The sequence below is a fragment of the Molothrus aeneus genome, chromosome 1 (assembly GCF_037042795.1).
Source record: "Molothrus aeneus isolate 106 chromosome 1, BPBGC_Maene_1.0, whole genome shotgun sequence".
NCBI classification, from domain to species: domain Eukaryota; kingdom Metazoa; phylum Chordata; class Aves; order Passeriformes; family Icteridae; genus Molothrus; species Molothrus aeneus.
In genome coordinates this window covers 21090829-21113801 of record NC_089646.1, presented here as the reverse complement: position 1 = coordinate 21113801, position 22973 = coordinate 21090829, and the positions used below count along the sequence as shown (strand labels likewise).

The following is a 22973-nucleotide window of genomic DNA, read 5'->3' as shown; positions in this document are numbered from 1 at the left end:
CTTCTTAATCTGGTTAAGATTTAGAACCACATCGTGTCCTTGCTGTGTTAAACTTCAGTGAATGCTCAAGTACTGATTTCCGCTGGGTTATTATACCCAATGCACACTATTACTGCAAGTTCTTCAGCACAGTTATCTATGTAAGTGGTTATAGGACAGAGACCATTTTTTAGCAATTTCTGATTTTAGGTAATTTGAATAAAACTTAAGCTGATGTTTTCAGAAATCCTTGGGGCAAAACCACATAACTCTAGGGAACAAACTAAAGACAGCTTCATGTGTTACGTCCTCTCATCAACTTCATGTGTAATTAAATTTTTATAGCATTAATTGTACAATTTTGAAATTATGTAGAAGAATATAAAAACATGTGGCAAAACCTCCTTTTCCCACTTGGGTAGGTAATAGTTTATTTTCAGCACAATGGCAGATCAATGGTTTTTTTGACAGTATTCCAAGTTCATAACAGCTACATTTACAGTAACTTTTAAAAGGCCTTACTTCAGTTGCAATTGTCATCACTGGACTTCAAACCTCCTTTATCATCTAAAGTCTTTTCAGTATAGCAAGGAATGGTAATACATTTCTCATAAGCAATGTTTTAGCTTGTCCATCTTAACTGGAATCCTGATGGTAGAGTCACATATTCAGCATGAAATTTTACGTAGACTTGATGAGATGTAGCAGTAAATGGAGCGATGTTTGTATCCTAAAATGAAAGACAAGAAAAATTAAAAGCCTTATAGAACATCAAGATCCTTGATGAGACAGTCAGAGAGTTAGAACTGAGGCAAAAATTGTATCACAGATTGACAGTGATCTCAGTAACTGTTCTAGTTACCGTTGCTGCGTTTCTCCCTCAGGATATTGCAAATATTTAAAACACAAATACAACGAAGTATGGAGCAAGCTTGTTTGATGCCTCCCACTAGATGTCACTGTACGGTCTGAGTTGGAAGGCTTCTAAGGCAGCACACAGGTTCTCACTGGTTTTACCTCTCCTTGGCAGGTAAGAAGGGTTTAACTTCTATTTTTAGAGTCACGGCCTAATGTTTTGGTTGAAACTATACTTGCATATGGGGATACCAGAGATTAGTTCAGGTTTGAGGATTAGGAGCATTATGGGGATTATATGTAGGGCTATGAGAAGATGTTCTCGTGTGGAGGAGTTTTGGACTGATGTACTGTGAGATGGGAGAGTGCCTCATTGTGTCATTATGAGCATGTATAGGGTGTATGAGGCTGTAAGTAGCATTGCAGCTCCTGTTAGGATAACTGTGAAGGTGGATCAGTTGAAAAGTGCGATTACAATAGTTAGTTCTGCTATGAGGTTTGTTGTTGGAGGGAGGGCTATGTTTGTTAGGTTAGCTAGGAGTCATCAGGTGGTTATGAGTGGTAGAAGGGGCTGAAGGCCTCGTGTAAGTAGGAGGATTCAGCTGTGGGTTCGTTCATCGTTGGTGTTGGCTTTTGCCTTCACTTCCACTCATCTGTGTGGAATTCATGTCAGAATGAGGGAAATGGTCCTGTACATGAAACAGTAAAAGCTCCTTGTAACCACTCCTGTGCTTACAGGGGGGAAGGCAGTACGGAGGGAAGGCAGTACGGAGGGAAGGCAGTACGGAGGGAAGGCAGCACGGAGAGAAGGCAGCATGGAGGGAAGGCTGTATGGAGGGAAGGCAGCATGGAGGGAAGGCAGCATGGAGGGAAGGCAGTACGGAGGGAAGGCAGCATGGAGGGAAGGCTGTATGGAGGGAAGGCAGCACGGAGGGAAGGCAGTACGGAGGGAAGGCAGTACGGAGGGAAGGCAGTACAGAGGGAAGGCAGCATGGAGGGAAGGCAGCATGGAGGGAAGGCTGTATGGAGGGAAGGCAGCACGGAGGGAAGGCAGTACGGAGGGAAGGCAGTACGGAGGGAAGGCAGCATGGAGGGAAGGCAGTACGGAGGGAAGGCAGTACGGAGGGAAGGCAGCATGGAGGGAAGGCAGTACGGAGGGAAGGCAGCATGGAGGGAAGGCAGTACGGAGGGAAGGCAGCATGGAGGGAAGGCAGTACGGAGGGAAGGCAGCATGGAGGGAAGGCAGCATGGAGGGAAGGCAGTACGGAGGGAAGGCAGCACGGAGGGAAGGCAGCATGGAGGGAAGGCAGCATGGAGGGAAGGCAGCATGGAGGGAAGGCAGTACGGAGGGAAGGCAGTACGGAGGGAAGGCAGCACGGAGGGAAGGCAGCATGGAGGGAAGGCAGCATGGAGGGAAGGCAGTACGGAGGGAAGGCAGTACAGAGGGAAGGCAGCATGGAGGGAAGGCAGTACGGAGGGAAGGCAGCATGGAGGGAAGGCAGTAGGGAGGGAAGGCAGCATGGAGGGAAGGCAGTACAGAGGGAAGGCAGCATGGAGGGAAGGCAGTACAGAGGGAAGGCAGCACGCACCGCTCCGCAGTAGGGCCCGACAGGGGCATGGCTGGCATCTGGCCCATCGTAGAGGATCAGATAGTTGCTGCTGCAGTCCCCGGGGTCATCGATGCTGATGAAATCAAAGTTCACTGTGACAATTCGTCCCTGGGGTGTGGTGATGGCCCACTCACAGTCAGTGTTGTTGGGGTAAGTCCCAGGGTACCTGGGGCTGGCAAAGGAGCCACTGGTGCCGTACAATGTCCCGCCGCATCCTGGAAGGAGATCCTGTTAATTGGCCTGGAAGGCTTCGTTTCATAAGGCAATACATGATGTGCTACATTAGCACAGTATCACTAACAGTGCTGAAACCAGAGAGACTGTGAGCTGGGACAACTAACATGGCTAGGAACACTAATAAGAGATAAAACGGAGGCTCTAGCTTCAGCAGCCTAAGAATATGCAACGGGCATTAGACCGTCACTGAATATTAAAACCAACACTGCCCCCCTCCAAATTCTTTGAAACAGGAACTGAAGTTTTAAGTCTGTGCCTTAGTCAGTTCAGTTCCCAGCTACTCAACTGGAGGTGAATTTGCTGTGACTGTTCTTTGGCATGAAAAGTAGTCAATCCTCATGGGATAGAAAAATACAGTGAACAACTCAGAGGAATTACGCATATTAAGTCAAAGTCCATCTATGCCAAAATTCAATCTTCAACAGTGGGCAGAAGTAGATGACCTATGAAAAATGCAAGTTTATGGAGGAAGAATGTGCAGGCCATGATCCAGATTACCCTCACAGTCTCCAAGAATTTTCAGTTTACAGTTCCCAGAGAGGGCACCTTTCCCCTTAATAATGTTTATCAGATGAACTTGTGTGGGTAGCCCTTGAATCCATGTAAATTTGTAGTAAGCTATGGGAAGGGGCTCCACAGCTTAACTGCATGCTGTATCAAGAACTCGTTTGTCTAGTTTGTTATGAATCTATGAGCTCCTGGCTTTATATGATGACTGCTAGTTCTCTGTGGGAAAAGTCAAAGAACAGTGGATCTCTATTTATCATCCAGTATCACTCAATTTTATAGAATTCAGTAGTTTCTTAACCAGATTAAAAAGTCTCAGCATACCTCATACAGAAGCCACTTTTAGTGTTGAGCCCTTTGTTAATCCTGATTTTTTCATAAGAAGAAGACATCAGAACTGTGCACATCATTCAATTTGTGTGTAAACTATGGATTTATACAGTGGCTGTCTATTTATTTTCTCTTCCTTTCCCAACAATTTCTATCATTATGCCAGTCTACTTGACTCTTAGTAAACTTTTGTTTTTTGAAACTATTTTACCCCTAAGATCTTGTTCTTGACTACTGATAGTCAACTCAGTGCCTGTATTTTTGTAAGTAAAGTTAGGATTGTCTTTTTTTTGACCACATTATATATTGACACTTTCCTACACTGAGCTTCCTCTGCCTTTCCATCACTGGGTCACTCAGTACGGTATGGTTATTCTGCAGTACTCCTCATCTGGCCATGAGCTTTCCTACCTCTAGTAAGTCAGTGTCATGAAGAAACTATTACTCAGCTGTTCACTGCCATTTCATAAGCCATTCATGAATGTGTCCATGATATAATCACTACACAGTATTATAGGTAATTTATTTTCTTGGGGCAGCTTCCTGTCCCCTTCAGGCTTAGCCATGCCTAGCTCCTCGGGGGCATCACAAGAGGACTACTGAGTCACCAGCAGCACCACCACTCTGTGGATCCCGAGGCAGATGTTCCTGATTTTTTCCAGCCTCTCACTGAAAGAAGGAGATCTTTATCTTAAGAGGATGACATCATCTGGGGTTTCTAAAGTCAACATTAGGAGAGGGAATTGCTTCCATCTTGTAAAATAAATCTTGCCCCAGTGGCCTTGAGGAGCAACTGCCTCTCTGGTGACTGAATAGGGTGGACTGTGGGCTCTAGGGAAGGTATAAAGAGGTGATGAGGAAGGATCCATAAAGAGCTGAATTCCACATTGCTGCATTTTCCTTCTATGTAGAATTATTTTGTAGTTACAGCCTTACCACTTGATGATGAAGTCCAAGTAATTTCATATCCATCATGAGCCACTGAAAAATCACTCTTGAAACGGAGGTAGACAACATGGTTTTGGGGGAAGATGGGGCTGGGCACAGTGTTTCCACAGAACCTGCCAAGTAGTGGTGATTGCACATCACTTCCATTTCTGACCTTCAGGGAACACAAAAAATTTACAAAAAATACTGTCAACGTTAAATTCCTATGCACTTATACACCAGCACACTTATTCACAGATACAAACACAGCACAAACTAGGCAGTAACTTGCATGCTTACTATAGCTGTAATTTTAATACTGCTATATTTCCTACTACATATTCTTGTGTAGAAGGAAAAAGAGGCCATTAACTGGTCTGAGTTTTATAATTGCACAGAACAAGTATCATCAGAAACAGGCAGCTAAATGTTATAGTGTGAATATCTCCTGACTGAAAAAATTGCTTGACTAGTAGCTAAGATGTTCTTATGCAATTCAAGCCCATGTTTTGCTTTTCATAAGAAATATTAATATTCCAGATGAAAAGATTAATTCTTTACCCTTCAGACTGCTCTTTTCCCCAGTCACATTAAGACACAGATCATATTACATAGCTCAGATCTAATCTGATTTTTTTCTGCACTCCAATAATGCTGTTGCTTAGATCCATTTCTTGAGACAGTGAAGAGGATATGAAAATAGAGCTAAATTATGATTCTGTCACAGACATCTGATTTTTGTCATCTGACCAGAGAACAACAGGAAACCTGCAAGAATGAGGATTGTGTAAGAGGAAGATACACTTTTCACTGTCACAAAGTACTTTTGTAAGTGTCTTACAGTTGTCACTAGAGTTTGTTGGTTTCTGTTTTGTTGTTTTTTGGGGCTTTCTAAATTGCTTTTTAGGAAAAAAATCTTTCTTGACAAAAATTTCAAGCAGATGGAATCTACTGCTGTAACAAAACCACTCAGATTTATGGCTTTCTGTTCATTCATGGATGTCAGCATCAAACACAAACTATTCCAGATGACTCTGTTTACTGGGTAACCTCAACAAGAGCTAGGTAAGGGTAACATAATGAAACTATTTATTCACTGGGTTTGGATTTACTAGGGTGTATTGTTTCACCATAAAACTCTGGCAATAATTAGTCCCTAATTCAGTCACTTCAACTCAGACTTTATCCACACTTGATCCAAACATACTAATATCCTTTGAATTTAGCAGATTTTTACATAGGCTCACAAAATATGTATACTTGCACAATACCTCTAGGAAATCATGTGAACAGTGGATGCTGTCTTCCAAACGGAAAGCGTGGAAAAAGAGAGATATTGTGTGATTTGGGGGAGCTCGAAGAATGATAGAACAATCCATATTATTGGGGTGAAGACCAGGCCAGCCAGGGCTCTTCAGGTAACCAAATGACTGATTATACTCTCTGCTGCAGCCTTGAGATGGAAAACCAGAAACATGTAAGGATTTCAGATCTCTGTATTGCATTTCAGTGTATGAAATAAACAAAGAGAATAGTAGATAGGTTTTTTGGGACATTTCTTCAAGCTTACCTGTAGCTTGATAGGAAAATCTGAATCCATTGTTAATTATATATTCATCTGACTTGAAAGTCACAATGGCAGTGCGATCATAAGAATAAAACTCAGGGACTGGAAAACTTTCAGTGCCACAAAATCTGTGAACTGACCCTTGGCTCTGCTGGAATTTAATACATCACAAGTTACTTAATGATATAATTCATTTTTATATGTATTGAACATAAGGTAAATAAATCTCTCAACACTTTCTATACCAACTATGAAATTGTATTTTAAAGTTATCCTGGAAATCACTTAATAATATCTCAACATTTCATGTTGAATTATTATTAGGAAAAAATAGAATATAAGAGCTATTCTCATGCCAAAATGAGAAATGATGAAAGAAGGTTTAGAATATGAGGGACATAAATATTGGGGTTTTTTTTCTGGTGTTTTTTAACACTCTTCCTGGCATGAGTATTCATTTTTATGATGGTTCGTTGATAGGAGGAAGCACAATGAAAACTTGCTGTGGGACAGTTTTTCCTGTGTGTTAGGTTTGGCAGCAGTGATACTTGGTCCAGCTGTGAAAAACTGTGTAACACTTGCCCAGGTCTAACTCCACGTGTGCACAGAATGCTTCTGAGAGGTCTGTGTACAGTTACCACATGTCACTTGGGGCACAGTCAGTAATGCTTTGGATGTGCCCTTCACAGAGGATCATCAATGAATATATTACCAAATAGTAGGTTTCTTCTCTCTTTCCAAAGAGTGAAGGGAGCTGAATGGGAATGGGGAATGGTATCCCCTGTAAATTCCTTACTGTTGGTGAATCCTGGAGCTCCAGGTAGTTCTGAGAGCAGTCCTGGCTGGAATGGAGGTGGAAGGTCTCTACCACCACCCTGACTTGCTCTTGCGGAGGGGCGTCAATGACCCAAGAGCAGAGAGTAAAGGGTGGATATTCATTTGGAAAGTTAGGAGATGTTGCAGTCACAGATGTAGAAGTTGCATTATAGATTCCTCCACAAAGGCCTGTGTAAAACAGTCACAAATGCATCATAGAGTGAAAACTGGGTAAAACTATTCTTTGAGCAAAACTCAAATGGAGTTGAGTTTTGGACAGTATAATTTTGTATTTGCCTTTGAGTTTCTAAAAGGAAAATAAAAAGCAAAATACATGCTAGTGGAGTCAATATATATCATCAAACTCAAATAAATGTTTGTTTCCTATTTGTTAACAATCTGTGAGCATCTCTGTTTTGTACTCTCAGACTGACAGCCTCCTCCCAACCAGCTAAGACCAAAGAGAATTGTACTGGGGTCAAGCTGTTGTTATCTTGCCTAAAGATGCTGTGCTACTGACTGTCTTTGCCCCTTCCTGAGATTTATATCTAGAACAAATTTTGAGATAGTATTTAAGTACAAGAATTTCCATTAAGGAATTGTAACTATATATATTTGTATACTTACGATCTACTGCGGTGTAGGTGGCATTGAAACCCCTCCTTTCCACATATCTGTCTGTGACAAATTTCACTGTCAAGAAGTTACGGGTAGAAAGAAAAGGAGCTGGCACTGCAGATCCACAGAATGTGCCAACTAAATTGGCATTTTCATTATCTCCATCATAAAGCTGAAAGAAGCAAAATATATAAGCCACTAATAGTTTAGGCACAACAAACAAATAAAGAGAAATAAAATTCTCTGACCCCGCCTTACATTACAATTTGGTTTACTTGAAAGTGCAGTGTGTTCTCTTGTGCTTTAACAGGATGTTCTTGATTACCATAATTATTCACTGCCATATTAACTAATTCTGTTGGACAGGGTAAATCTCATTATGGAACATTCTGGTCCTGTCTCAGCAAATATATAAAAAAATGATTACATTTTAATTTGGCATTCTCATTTCTTTATTATATGTGATCTCAAAGTGCATTTCAGTGAGAAGATTGATATTATTCATCAAAATGTAGAATGAATTCCTTGTTTCATTGAGTATCTCCAATGTTCAACAGGATCTATAACATTCCTTGGTGGAGTTTGTTTAGCAACATTCTGCAATCTGATGGTTTGTATGCTCATCTCCAAGAAAATAGCTTTACAGGTGAGCACTAAGCACCAAGATTTTTGATGGAAAAAAGGAGAAAAATCATATTAATTCTAGTCCTTTCAAGCAATTGTGCATGTATATGCATAATTTCCCTCTGCCTATGTCACTCCTGTCCAGATGTTATCAAAACTAATTCACCCTTCCTCACTGCCTTGTCCTCAATTTTTAATTCTTGATTTCTCTTTAGTTGGTTTTGCTCAACTTCAACCTGATACTCTGAAGGTTTAATTTACATGTGTTTGAGTTTTGTTTTGTTTCTATTCTGTGAAATAAATACTCATTAAATGAGCAGTCTAAGACCAGAAGTGTGTGTAATGTTAAAACTCTTACTGGTTTCCAGAAAGGCAGAATGACATCTGGTGTAGTAATCTAACCCAATGGAAAGGTTTAATTATATTAAGGAATTTAATTTCTTCTTAGGATGATTTTGTATTAATAAAGTTAGCCTTGTGGAGAAGTTAATGGATTGTATCTCACTGATATTTTCTTGTTAACATACTTAGCTGTCTTACTTTGACATAATCATATCTGCACATCCAAGCCGATTGTGCTTCAAGCTCAAATGAAGAGAAGGTGAGGTTGATCCGTTTGTTTGCAGGTGCAGTTATGATCCATACACAGTCCAGATTTTTCTCATATCTTCTGGTCACATTGGAGACTGGAGGGCCAAAGGTAGAAGCTGAAGAAGCTGAAGCTGACAAGTAACCACCACAGCCATTCTGAGGTCCTGTTGAGGAAGCAGAAGCTTTTTAACAGCAATTCCTGGCATTTATTTAATCTCTAACTCTTTATTGTTAAGCCAGCAGCTTTTATCTGTGCTACAGTATTTTACCATCCTGTCTTGCAAGGACTATCTGAGTGATTCAAAGATTTTCAACACAAAGAGAGACATGAATCACAATTAGATTTCACAAAGTGAATTAAGAAAGGCTCATGTCTTTTGTTGAATATAAAAACAGTATTTACTTTGAAAATATCTCAATAGAAGTTTTTAAAAGGGACTGTGAGAAGACAGAGGGCAGCAATGAAACAGCAAAGCGTTGGTGTGAGGGCCTTGGAACGGGATCCTCGCTGGCCTCTGAGAATATTCAGTCAGTAGGGGGCACTGAGCTGTTGGCTTTGAAAATGTGATTTAAAATCAAGTTGCTTCTTTTGGCAATACAGCCGCATCCTAGAGGGACCGAATTTGGCAGCCTGACACTGTATTCACAAATCTAGCTAAAAGGGACTTCTGGATGTGTTTTGCTTGGTGGGAACCTGCAGCCCCTCTGAAATGCAGGCTGCTTTTCATTTGGTTCCCACAGACAGGACTAAGTCCTTGACTTATTTACTGTGAAAATTTGAACTCAATAAAGTCAGTCACATTGAAAGAAATTACCTTTGAGGAAAAGCATTTATTTATCACATTGAATTCCAAACAAGTAAAAACCACAGATTATCTGGCAGGCTTTTGGTTTTTTTTTATAGTTTGATTTCCAGAGGTTGGACTGGGCTAATAAATGTGATCAATTCATTTATTTCCTGCCCCATTCTCTATGAGGTCTCCTGGCCAGTCATTTAACGCTGGAATTTCAATTAAATATTGTTTTACTCTTGCTTTGGGGTCAGAGGAAAGAGTTTTTGTAAACTGCACAGAGCAGAGGAGTAAGTGCAAGCCTGTTGTCTCCTGCAGCAAATCCATTTATGAGCATTCAATAACAGATGAAGCTACAGCTGTGGCTAAGCAACACAAGCAGAGTTTCAGAATTTCATCTGTGTGTAAAATATGCCTGTCTGGCACACTCAGTGACTTCACCTTGACACACTGATGCATTTCCAGACACATAAAACTGTGCTTTACTTGAGCCACAAAAGATCATGCTGGTCAGAAATCAGCATCCAATCATCAGGATTGCATCAGGAACCCGGGGCTTGCGAGACTGTAGTGGTTAAAGCAGAGTGACTAAGGCTGAAAGTTGTCCTGCTCTACCAACCAAAGCCAGAAAAGCCCCACCCTGTAAAGCAGTTTGCTTAAAACCAAAATCCTCATAACGTCAGATTTCAGATTTTCTATAGTTAAAAATGACCAGAAGAAACTTATTACAAAGTGAAAAAGCCAGAAATTAATAGAGTATAGTCCAGTTTTGTGGGCATTTAAAGAAGTCAGAAACTTGTAAAAGTGTAGCATTCATTCCAGTGCCACTGCAGAAGGCGAGAACAGCAGCAGGGGAAATGTGAGCAATAAATCACATTCTCACAAATAGGCTGGGAAGGAGGAAAATGTCAGCCAGGAGGGTGCCTGGCCCCTAGGAGTGCAGTTTCCCTATATTTTTCCACTGTGTTCACCCTTCTGCATGATTTATTCTGTTCCTCTGAAACAATGTTATTGGGGCTGTCCCCTGCAAACATTTAAACATAACATTAAGCATATAAATGTCAATCCAAGATCATAGTCAGACCATCCAGCCCTGCAATACTGAGTCTGGATTGAGTATATGGGTCAGACACTAACAAAGCTCCCCTTCCCTTTTTCGAGGATAAAATTGCAGAGATGCCAGTCAGACCATAGCAACATGAGTCAGGGAATTGCCACAGACCCATGCAACAAGAAGGCTCTCAGTGCTTCATCCGTTTTTGAATATAAATGTCTGTACTTTTGCAGTAGTGAAATTCACTGCTAACTGTGCAGCTATAAAGACAGCTGTAATACAAAGACAAAAAATACACATGTGGGTAAGGTCTGGGTGTACAGCATATGAAAAGGACCTGACAGAGAGAGAAGCAGGCCAAATTCTCATTATCAGAAAATTAATTCCAGCTAGTATAATATAACCAGCAATATCATCTAAGGGGAGATAAATAGAGTAACTCTAGTAATTAACTGAAAATGTGATTTATAGATAATAAAGATGAAGCTTCACAATCCCCGGCCTGCTCAGCTGGGATAGAGTCAGATGCTTACAGGACAGTACATTATAAATAACAGATAAACTGGAGGCTGACCAGATGTCAACTAGTCCTACATCAAGCCAAATAAAGAGGAGTCCTTGTTGAGAAATCCATCTATCTTGGTGCTTTTCAGTGCTGACCAATGTTACATCTGATTGCAGGCACTAGAAGTTACACAATACTGACTGTGTAGATGAGGGGAACACCCACAAGTAAATGAAGAACCAACTGCTTAACAGGAGGGAACTAAGAGAAACACTGTCTCAGTGTGTTTTAGCCAGGACACAACACACTGCTTTAAAAATCAGCACCACTTCTGAACAGAAGGCCAAAGAGCAGCCATCCAGCCTGCAGGGGATTTTTAAAGGAAAGACACTCATTAAAGGCCAACACAGCCAGAAGCAAATGTAGCTAAAAATCCAGGCAAAATCTGGGACTGAGAATTCTGTTAATTTGAGAGTAGACTCTTAGATATTAAAAGCTAAACTTGATTAAGATAATGAGAAATGTACCTCATAAAACAATTTATATGTCAGCAGATGGAGCAACTTCATGGCTGACTTTTGTTTCAGTCTTTGCTTTCTTATTTTAAATAAAAATCATAAGGTCATCATAAATCAGATGGCAATCTTGTTCTCATAAACAGCTTGCCAGAGAATGCAAATTATCAGAACTAGGGCACCCACTGTCATCCCTAATTGCTTTTGGTGGACAGCATTACTGAAACTAAAAGGCTCCAGGACCATTCAGAAAAGAAGGAATTGAAGGTTCCCTATGGCAAATAAAAATCATTACAGCAGAGACCAAGCACATGTTTCTCTGTTAAGAATTATACCCTCTAGATATGGAATGAAGATGAAGATAAATCTTTGAAGCTTCCTGCCTTTGAAGTACAGCCAGGGGAAAGGTTCATTTATACAGGTATGGGTGCAATGAAAGGGTAACCTACTGAATAGTTTGAAATCTATCAGAATCAACAACACCACTGACATTTCAAAAAACCACAAAGCGATTTTGGCGTCTTTCCCTTCTTTTAAAAATGAGCACCCTAAACAACTACTAGAAGGCTGCAAAGTTAAAGAAATTGTCTAGTTCTCCTTGACAGTAATAAAAATTCCCTCCAAGACTTCTGACTCTCTTTTGTTTCCACCTGGATGCATCCCTGGGAACTCTAGACTTCTCTCTGATCTGAACTAAAGATGAGTATAAGCTAAGATTAATTCAGTTAAGACTAATTCTTCTTTTTTGATGGGTCTTATTTCCAGTGCATGGGAGTGGCTGGACTTACTGTGGCTGTAACAATTAGCTCATACCTTGTCTGGATCATAGCTTCAAACAGTAGGACAGGGCTGGAGTGAGGAATTGTATTCTTCTGCTTTGTCTCATGGCTGATACTGAAGGTTGGTGAACCTTTTCAATCTGTGAGAAGGGCTGTTCCCATGTTTGGCAATCATTGCACCAACATTGTGATTTTGTGTGGCTGCAGGCCCTCTCCACAGTGCCTGCAACATTTCAGGAGACCTCTGAAAGCACAAGGCCCTTTAGAGTCCTTATCCAACCTTTATGCAGAAAAGCTTTTTGACTGGTTTGATGGCCTGGCAGTGGTACTAGCAGTGACATTTAAGACTGTAAAGCCCAAGTATCCTGCTTCAGCCAGGTTTCACAAATGGAGTCAGATGAAATTTGTATCCTTAAGGTTCTTTGGACTGATACCAAATATAACAGTTCAGACATGCTCTGTGGCAAGCCTGCAAAACTCTGATTTATGTACTGTTCTATCCATCTCCTTGATGCTTGTATGGGAGACCAGGGGCAGACAAGCAGTCTTGCCTAATTCCAATACCTATTAATACTGAATTAGTGTTCATATTTGGCACCACAGCTACTTAAGCCTTTGCAGATCTCTCTTGTGAATGAGAAATGTCTCCTCACCTCTTTTTTGTTTGCACCAGAGGACAGATTTTCAGCTGAAGAAGTCATTGACTTCAGTCAAACTAAGACAGTTCATACCAGCAGAGTTCACCCACAGTTTTGTGAAGGGCCATTAATCTGAATATCCCATCAGCTTTCAACCATTTAGTCACTACAAATATATATAATTACTGTGTCTGAAAACAAGTTTTCCCCTCAATTTTTCAGATCAGACAAAAATTTCTTATTTTAATGTCTGCTTTTCTTCTTATCTTCCAATTTGAACATGCAAGCCTATTTCTTTTGCTTTGGAAGAAGAAATCCTTCACTGAAGATAGTCGAGCACTGTTTGGATGCAGTCCTATGCAATGTGAACTGGGATGAGCAGGGAGGTTGAAGAGATGACCCACTGTGGTCCCTTTCAACCTCACCCATTCTGTGACCCTGGGATTAATTAACTGACATTTCTGAGAGACATTTGTAGACTATCCCCTAGCTCAACAGTTGTATACTTTTCAAAGACACCAAAGAGATGTATTTCAACACCACAAATGCTTTCTAAATTTAGTGAGATTTCAAGCTGATGGATATTTGAGACCCAAAATACATTTAGAAACAGTCTGGGAATTGTGACTTATGATCCTGTATTCTGATCTTGTCACAGATGTTCTTATTTTCCTAGACTATAATAAGATCAAGAAAAGGTATGATTAGCTGCAATTTATTCACTTATTTTAATACATAAAACTAACCATAAGTTATCCATGACAGTGCAATGAAATGTGTAATACTAATGGGTAATATATTTGGCAAAAATTGAATGAACTGAAAGCCCAAAGAAATTTCTGCCTGAAGATTTGTGACATTCAAACAATTTACTTCTCAGCTAGACCCTCTGCAGCACCAGTGTCCAAGTTCAGGTTGGATAATACCTTGAGATACAGCCCTGGGAACCAGTCCTAATGGGATGTGAAATCTCTGCAAGTCACCACTGCTTTTCCAAAGACATGAGAAAATACAACAACATTCACATGCCACAGTCAAGGACACATTCTTCTAAGATTTTTTTTTTTTTGGTGCAGGAAGAAAACTTGGCAGGATTCAGCTGTGCTGAATGTTATGTGCCTTCCACACAACAGGCCATAACTGCTGTTATCAGTGCAGGCGCCTGGTGCCACCTACAGCAGGTACCAACATTAACTACATAAATCAGTGCAATGAACTTTTCTGGTGGTATGAGAATTAAAATAGGACTCACAAAATAACACCTACCCCTGGCCTATGCAACAGAATATCCAAACCAGTATTTTACACCTCATATTGCTCATTCAGAATTGTGTGGGCTTTTTCAGCAATTCTGAACAACCCAAAAAGACTCTGCAGCAACTATGCATGCTGAACACTGCTGAAAAAGTGTACCTAGAAACCAAACATAGAGTAAGCCATAGTTTCAGTTTACAGGACAGAACATGAACTACAACAAAATGAGGCAATTTTTTTTTTGTTGATACAATAAAATAGCATAAAAAATGCTTTGAAAAGTCTACTGGATCAATTCTTTTAAAAGTAGACTGTAATTTCATTAGGGGAGAGCATAACAGTAAACCTGTTAGTGACAGGCTTTTAGTGTATTCAATTCCACACAGGAAGTAAGTAATTCAATACACAGCAAATAGAATAAGAGAAGGCAGATACCTCTGGGTGATTTATCAGGTAAATTACAGATCATCTTATCAAGAAGAAAAGCATGGAGATTATAAACTATTTCTATTATATGCAAACTACATTATATATGTAAATTACCTTTGAATGCAGTTTTCTGGTATATCAGGGAAGATTAATTTTTTCCAGCTATTTTTCTTCTAAACTCACTTATGATTATTTTTCTCACGTAAAATGATTAATATTCATTCAATAGAAATGATGATTTGTATAAAAAGAATAGAGAGATCCTAGAGGGAAAAATTGAGCAAACTGAGGACAATGTAGAGGACGGGGTGTTTCAGGAATTAGCATTCCAATAGCCTAATGGTTGCCAAAGGTTTAGGAGACATTTCTCCTGCCCTAGAGCCAGCAACACTAGTCTTCTCATTGTGGCTACCCTATTCTTCTTGCCTGTCTATATCCATTGGGTTTTCTTCATCCTGTGTTTAAATCACAATCTTTTTGTGACATTAGATTGCTGCTTTATTCTGCCTGTGCAGTGCCTTGTGCAGTGGAATTGTGGCCCATGAGCTCATAAGCCCTAAAACAATGCAAACAAGAGACCACAATGGTATTTATCCAGTACACAATGCTCATATTTCACAATGCATAAACTTGGATTTCTCCTGCCTGCTCAGAAAAGAGAGTATAAAAAAGAGAAGGGAAAAAAGCTGGTCACAGCTTGAAGTCAAGCACAATTTAGGGGAGTAGAGAAAAAGCAGGCAATCTTCCTCCCCTCCTGCACCCCACCTTCTCCACGGTCCCAGCTGTTGCAGTTCTACCTGTATTATGTGAATAAAGATCCGGAAGACCCTTCTGACTCAACTCACTTATCTAACCATGTGCAACACTTTGCTTCTTGTACATCCATGTGAATTCCTTAGAAAGCCTCAGTGAGCAGACCTGCATTTCAGAAGACCTCTCTATCCTACTCTGATGGTTTAGAGGCATTTTTCATCACTGGCACATTGGAATATGACAATGGTACATCAGCAGAGAGCTTTCAAGAAGAAATGACTTCCTGTTAATGAGGTTACAGCTGTATCTCCTGATAGGGATTTCTGACTCTTTAAAACAAGAAAAAAACCCAAATCTTTATGTCTTCTTAGCTTTTGTATTATATGCCTCAAGGGACCAAAATTCAGGTGAGAGGGTCACCCCATTACTGAATGGGAATAGGCTCCATTTGTCACCAAAGTGCTATTTGTGCTATTTCAGCAGGGATGGCAGAGGTATGTGCAGGTTCTGTCCCTGCCAGCCAGGGTCAGTTAAAAAATTCAGATCTTCCCCTAGAGCTTAAGAGATAATCAGGAGATCTTTAGCCAAGTCACAAGCTCAGTACATGCCGATCTCATTCTTTGGGGAGAGATCTTTCCTTCCTTCACAGAGACATCTCATGTAACCAAATGCCTTAAGCTGATATTGATTTCTCTCTTCTCATCCTTTTATTGATTGTCTAGAGGAGCACATGCTTGCTGTGGAAAAGAGTTATATTTCTTATTTTAAGACTGAAAAGAAAGGCAGAAAAAAGGTCAGCGGTAATTAAGGTAAGAGAAGTCTGTCTTTCCACAAATCTAACACTTGGAGCAGGCTGTATCTTCCAGCCAGCCCAGCTTTCCAGCTCTGCCTGAAAGGATGTCCAAGTGATTCCCAATATGAGGCTGATAAGTGCCCAAACTTAGCAGCAGAAATAGTGAAAAGATAAACCCTCTGAACCACATCACAAGGGCCATATGTTCCCCTGCCTCAAGCACATCATCTCACAGAGTTATGACAAAGAATGCTGCCTGTGAATTGTGCACTTTTTATCACACAGTGTATGGAGTAGCACAGGGAAAGGAAAGATATTTGACGAGAAAGATGACGTGTTGCTAAATGGCCAAATGAACACTATTTCAGACTTTCTTTTAGTGTCCTTTTTCTGACTAGTGGAGGGACCTTGAATATTCTGTTGGAGGCAGGATCAGTGATGGAAACGTATTGTTTTAATAAAATCAGGGAAGGTTTTCTGCAGAAATTTCAGTTTTTAACTCTTTGAGTGCCTGGATAATCCTAGATGTAGGCAGTATTCCTTAAAGAGCCTGATCAAGAAAGAAATTGGAAGAGCTTGTGGGGAAAGGAAATAGTTTAGTTTACTACAAACAGAAACAGTACGTTGTTTCTCTCCAATACATAATCAGGGTCACTCACAACATGAAACAGAGAGCAATAATTACGTTATCCAGTTGTGTTTCCCTGGGGCAGCTAGAGAATAATGTGCTTGTTGTCATCCAACAGAGAATGAGGTTTCTTGTTTCTCTGCAGATACCATCTTCCTTATTCAAGAGATTTATCATTATGAATTGTCATCTGATTGCATTTTTACTCTTACAAAACCACATGGGTTTTATCTTTTAGCAGACATGAGGGAGCTTCTCTAAAGCACCATGTAGAATAACAGGCTTTTAGATCTTCATGTTTTTTTTCTCTTTTATTTGAACCATAATCTCAGACCTCATAGTACAAAGATGTGTCACAGATTTTTCCTGGCTCTGTTTTTTAGGCAAGCCAAGCTGGAAACATTTATAGAATGTGACTCATGCTTTCCTTTTGTAGTATGCTTTTCTCCTTTTTGGCCATTCTGCGTTACCATGGGACTGCCAAGATCCTTGCTAATGGCAATGTGGTTTAGTCCCTGTGGCTTGCTTCCCACAATGAAGAGAGAAGACCTACCATTAAGCATCTCACCACCACAGGCTCTTTGTCACACAACCCATACCTCCTCCTGGGCATCTTTTATAACTTGCAACTCACAGCTCCCGAGTAACCCATGCAACATCTTAACCTTGTTTTCCTTGGGAGCCTCCAGAAATGTCCCTCCAAAACATCTGAGAGATGTCAAAGTTTATTCATAAAAGGCTTCTCCTCACTTTAGGAAATTATCAGGCATGGTACTGACTTGAAGAGATTGGCTTGTTTTCTGTTGTGTGCTTAAGGAGAAGATCTGGCAAGTTGCACAATTAAATCTAAAGTCAGTGGCTAAAAAAATTAAGTAAATGCCAACAGGAAGAGGAAGAGCTTAGGGAGTTGATGATCTCACCCTGGAAATACTAACCCAGGCTGCAGTGGATCTATAACAATTGATACTTCAGTGGTTAAAGACAGCAACATGTGAAGCAACATTAAGTTACCTGGAATACCATTCACAAGATTTAAAGACCATTTACAAGGTCTTAAGCATTCTTGTAGCAATTACTTTGAGTGAAGCAAAGGAAGAGTTAATAATAGTAATAACTACGAGGTTCTGTGGGAATATTTTTCTTGGCAGGGCCTGTAGAAGCAGTTATTTTCCTTATCTGTAAGTACTTTCTCAGACTATCGAATGAGAAAGTCACTGGCTAGGAAGAGGGAGGGGATTCAGTGACTCAGCAGAAGAGTATGTTTGTTCTGCCACAAAGGCCTTTCATTCTCATCTGTCTGAGGGCCAGCTTTGCAAACCAGACAATTACTTCTTTCTAGACCACAAAGACATGGAGTTAATTATACAGGAAAGTAGTAGAGATGACATGAAATCAATTTGCATGTAATAATAATTTGTTGCTTACCATACCTAAACAATTCAGATAAGGAGATAAAAATCTCCTTTTACACTTTGGTCTTTAGAGTACTGAATTTAAAAGGTTTTTTAAGGTAATAATCAAACTCTGCCCCTTATTCTTCCATCCATCAAACCAAAGGGCATCCAGTGCCTTCTTACTGTGATCCCATTTATTTTATGGCCAGCTAATCAGAATGATGCCACAAATCAGTAGAAATCAGCACAGTGGTGCCTGGTGTGGAACCACAATCTTTACTGACCTCAACACTTTAATTCTTTAGAAGATGTGAGGGAAACTGAAAGGAAATGGAAAGTGAGCACAGGTTGAAAGGAAGCATCTTTAGCACACCACCAACCTTTGACTACAGAAGAATAAGAATTCTAAGGTATTGCTGTATTTCTGCCAAAAGAGAGGTCTTTTGGTGTTGCTAGGTCTTCAGTCACCCAAGAAACACCTTTACCTTTAGAGGGGCAGGGAAAGGGTAGAGAAGAATGAAGGGGATCAGGTCAGAATCAGACTGGAATGCAGGGATCCCATAAGCCTAGTATTTAGCTTAGTTCACTCAATTTTCACCAAATCAGAAACATTCTTCTGCTTCACTCACGCCTGGAAAGAGAGGTCACAACTGCTCCTCACCAAAAGAAATTACTTACCAGCAGATTAGGAGTCTGATAATACACATACCTAAAGCCTCTCTGAAGGATGCTTTCCATCCCCTGTCTTCTCCATAGAAGTCAGTGCTAAACACCAGGAACAAGTTACTACTGGAGCTCTTAATATCTGGAGGCAATTCTGAGCCACAGAATTTCCCAAGGAGAGGAGCATGTGTATCTGAGCCATCATACACGGCTACATAATCTTTGTAGCAGGAGGGAGATAGTTCAAGCTGGAAGCTGTTGAATCTGTAAAACACAGGTGGAGCCTTAGGTATGACATTTTCAGTTCTTTCCCTGTGCTATGTGTGTTTTAGTGCTTGAGGAAAGGTCCAAGTACTTGCAGTAGCCAAAGCCATACAAAGGCCAAACACGTCTCTTCAGGAATGAACCAAGCAGCTATTGAATGCATGGCAAAACCCTTCAGCCAACAAGCCTCAAAGAAATTGGGTCCCTCACCCACAGGGCCTCTTGCAAAGCAAGCTGTGAGCACACCTCAGCTTTCCATGAAGCAGGAGGTCTCTCCTGTGCAAACACACCCTCTCTCACTTCTGCAATTGCTCAGATTGCAATTTCCTTGGGCACGTGATTGGCCTAAAAAATGCAGGCGCAGACTGCAGGCCAGTGAGTCCTCCTCTTAGCTGGGAAATATTCTCCTAATTCACAACCACATTATAGAAGAATGGATCAGTTTTTAATTTCTCAGTGGCAAGATTTTGTGGCAATAATCTCCCTCTCTTAGGCAAGACAGCATACACTCAAAAATACACTATTTTGGGTGGGTATTATTACTTTGGCTATAAAATGATTACTACCCTTCTACAAGTATTATTATTTTTCTTGTATAAACTTCTCAAACGCTGGCAGAATTTAACTAAAAAGCATGAGTTGCATTTTTACAATTTCTTAGTCTTGTCAGTAACCAAAGTTAAAACTTAAAGAACTTAAAATTGTGATTTTTTTACCTAACAAGTTAAAAAGAAAGATGGAAGGGAGCCTGAGGCTGATAAAAGTGCCTTCAGTAACCATCTCTTATTTTAGTTTGGCTTTGACCTTGGAAAAGGAGAGTCACAGAAAATATTGTCAGTAATTGCTCCTTCAACTGGAATCAGAGACCTCCCAGTTCCCTTAATGACAAACTAGGATTACATACTTCAGGGCCACTACTTTGCCATTTCCAACTGTGATGTGGTATGAGCAGTTCATGTTGTTGTGATAATCAAGATGTGAATGGCCTGGACTGCTGATAACACCATTAGAGCCATTGAAAATGCCACCGCAAGCTGTGGAGGAAACAGAAAAAAGAGCAATTAGTGTCTGAATACTAGTTTGGTCCTAATTCTCGTATTTCTTTCAGGAGTTTACCTGCAAGGAAAGAAAGACCCTTGATAAATGTGGAGCAGTGTTCATTGTCATGCCTAGAACTGTTAAATGTGAGATGTCTGTCAGGCTGTGCTCTGCAGTGGAAGACTAACCAGCACTGCAGTAACAGGTTCCTACTAACCCACACTGAATGGCACTGGCACTGTGCAGGAAAAGACTGACACTGCTTGTCCTGCAGGAGGTCCAGGGAGCAGCAGGGAGGGATGGGTGCCTCATGCAGCAGCATGAGTGAGAATGTCTCTGCACTCATTCTAGTTTGCCAAAATAAACCTGGCTGATATGTGGGCAAAGACATTCCTTTATCCAGATCCTGGCCCCATGGAAACCTCTTATTAGCCACAACTGCACTCATAACCCTATCTCTGACATTTCTGGAATTAATATATGCAGAGCCTCATCATCTGTCAACACCCTGTCAGAGCAGGAGCATTGCTGTAGCATTTGCTCTGCACAGAAATGCACAGAGGAGTCTCCAGGTATCACGAATCGTGTTCCCCACTTCACCCTGGGCTGGGACTCACCAGCACTGTGGGGTGGCTGAGCTGGAGGATGGAATATTTGCTTTCTGGCTGAAAAGCAAGTTAAACTCTGCAATTCTAAACTCAAGGCACTGCTTGGCTTCTCAGGGTTTCTCACCATGGATGCAAATGAGGCCAGGATGTGGCTAATGTTTGTTCCCAGCTTCAGGGCTTCAGGGAACAAAACCGCTAATCTCCATTGTTGGCTTCAGCCTTCATTTTATAATCTTAAACTTAGGAGAAAAAAAAAAAAAAGCTTCCCCAAGTCTCCCTGCATCCTGTTGATAAGCTTCTGAGCTTCTGAACTGTGAGCCATGCACAGTTTTTCATGTTTTAAAGCAGATGGCATTGCCCAGGCCACCACCTTAACAAAGGCAGTCCCATACAGGGTGCTGCTGGATGCAGAGCCCCTGACAGCTCAGGCTGGCAGCCTGGAGAACCTGGCAGATAAAGGACAGGAGTTTGGAAGATAAAGAATCAGCATTATTCTACACTAGGAGGGGGGGGGCCTTTTTCATTTTTCTGCAGCAAACAATGCAACTATGGGAAAGAGGAATGTTAATTGGCAGAATCTGCTTTGTATACAACAACAAGCTAATAAAGCTCCAGTTATCCTTCTCAAATGTCACAAGTCACAAGTCAGATACCAGCAACTGACTTGAGTGAGTTATGAAGGTCTTTTCCATGAGTAACTGCACATTGTCATTTCTCAGTGCCAGTCCCTCTTTCTTATCTGTAACAGACCATTCATTTCACATAAAGAATTTAGCTTTATGCTTTTGTGGTGTGGCATTGAACATGAGGAATGCATTAAGGGAAATATCAAAGTTAAACTCACACAACTCACACTTTGCAAGTTAGAAAATAATACTTTCAAACATAAAAGTGGTCTCTACCAGTTAAACCTAGAAAATATTAAAATTTGTTTTGCAAATAAAATCAATCTTCTGGGATATTTGTGTAGATGCAAATTCTAAACTCAGTTGGAAATTTCTTTTTGAATTCAAATTTCCTCTTTAAAACATAAGAGATCTCTTGTGAATGACAAAAGAGCTTTGGTGAAAATAGTTATTAAAACTATTTTATTTTATAAAAATAAATCTATATCCCAAGTTTTATTTACATTCATTACTGGCACTGCAAGAGGGTCTACAATTGGAGGCATATAGCTGTGTCCATTTACCTGTTCTGTTTCCCATATTGTATCATGTAATTTTAGTATAACTGAGAATTAGACCATTCTCCTGTAAGTGATAAAAACTTTAAAAATTAATCAATTAAAGAAACTAGTGATGTTTCTCCTTAAACAATGCAAAGAACAACCAACCAACCAACCAAAACCTGCCAAAAATGGTTGCATTTCTTTTCTACAGAGATGGAAAATATTTCAGTTCCTGACTTGGTCCCATGGAAAGTCTAGAAATGAGAATCATGAGGTAACACATCATTCAGGATGTTAATACACACCAAACAGTGCCATGTTCTGGTTCTCTGGTCCTGAGAACTGTTTTGAGCAAATGAAGTGGGAAAATGTACCATGTACACCCATTGAGGGACTCCCAAAATGAGGTACAGCTTTCCTACATGGAACCATTATCCAGAATATTTCTACCATCTCCAATACAGAACAGAGTATGCTCACCAATGGCTCTGTATCTGGCCTGGAATCCAAAGCCCACAATGTGGGAGTCAGTGTAGAAGTTGAGCAGCATGGGTCCAAAGACGCTGACTGGGGCAGGGAGCTCCTTGCCGCACAGAGTGATGAGGCGATGTGCGGCTGTGCTCTTCCCACGGAAGATGCTCACTCCGTCATAAAGACAAATTCTGCTCAGGAGTGCTGGGGCTGCATGGACATAGAGTGCAGAAGTGTTAGCAGCATGTTTTACATGTGATTTACTGAGCAACAACTATATAGACCTAATCCAGGAGAAGAATGAAATTTTATAGTACTTTCCATTCCAGGGATCTCAGTATTTCCTTTGCTTGCTGAGGAAGCAAAGGTCAATTTTTAACATGCAGTAAAACTGTGGCAGAAAAAGGTAAGGTGTAAGACATTTGTGTAAGACATCAGATTTGTCTCATTCAACACATCCTATGATCTGGAAAAGGCTCCAGCCCCCTTGAATTTGTGGGAGTTCACAGTTGAGTGAACACTATCTATGAAGAGGTAAGAAGACCATAGATGTCCTCTGCAGATAAA

General features: G+C 40.5%; 1 protein-coding gene across 1 annotated transcript in view; it reads right to left on the bottom strand.

Moving 5' to 3' along the window:
• Positions 1 to 432: 432 nt before the first annotated feature.
• The window catches only part of CUBN (cubilin), a 144306-nt gene continuing 121765 nt past the window's right edge, over positions 433 to 22973 (bottom strand). The window contains exons 57-67 of the mRNA XM_066562336.1: positions 22416 to 22616; positions 20026 to 20155; positions 18904 to 19121; positions 8611 to 8825; positions 7456 to 7618; positions 6809 to 7017; positions 6016 to 6163; positions 5717 to 5898; positions 4455 to 4620; positions 2424 to 2659; positions 433 to 709 (exon numbers count right to left, since the gene is read on the bottom strand). Of these exons, the coding sequence (XP_066418433.1) occupies positions 602 to 709; positions 2424 to 2659; positions 4455 to 4620; positions 5717 to 5898; positions 6016 to 6163; positions 6809 to 7017; positions 7456 to 7618; positions 8611 to 8825; positions 18904 to 19121; positions 20026 to 20155; positions 22416 to 22616 (1976 nt within the window). The 3' untranslated portion in view covers positions 433 to 601. The remainder of the gene's footprint in view (positions 710 to 2423; positions 2660 to 4454; positions 4621 to 5716; positions 5899 to 6015; positions 6164 to 6808; positions 7018 to 7455; positions 7619 to 8610; positions 8826 to 18903; positions 19122 to 20025; positions 20156 to 22415; positions 22617 to 22973) is intronic.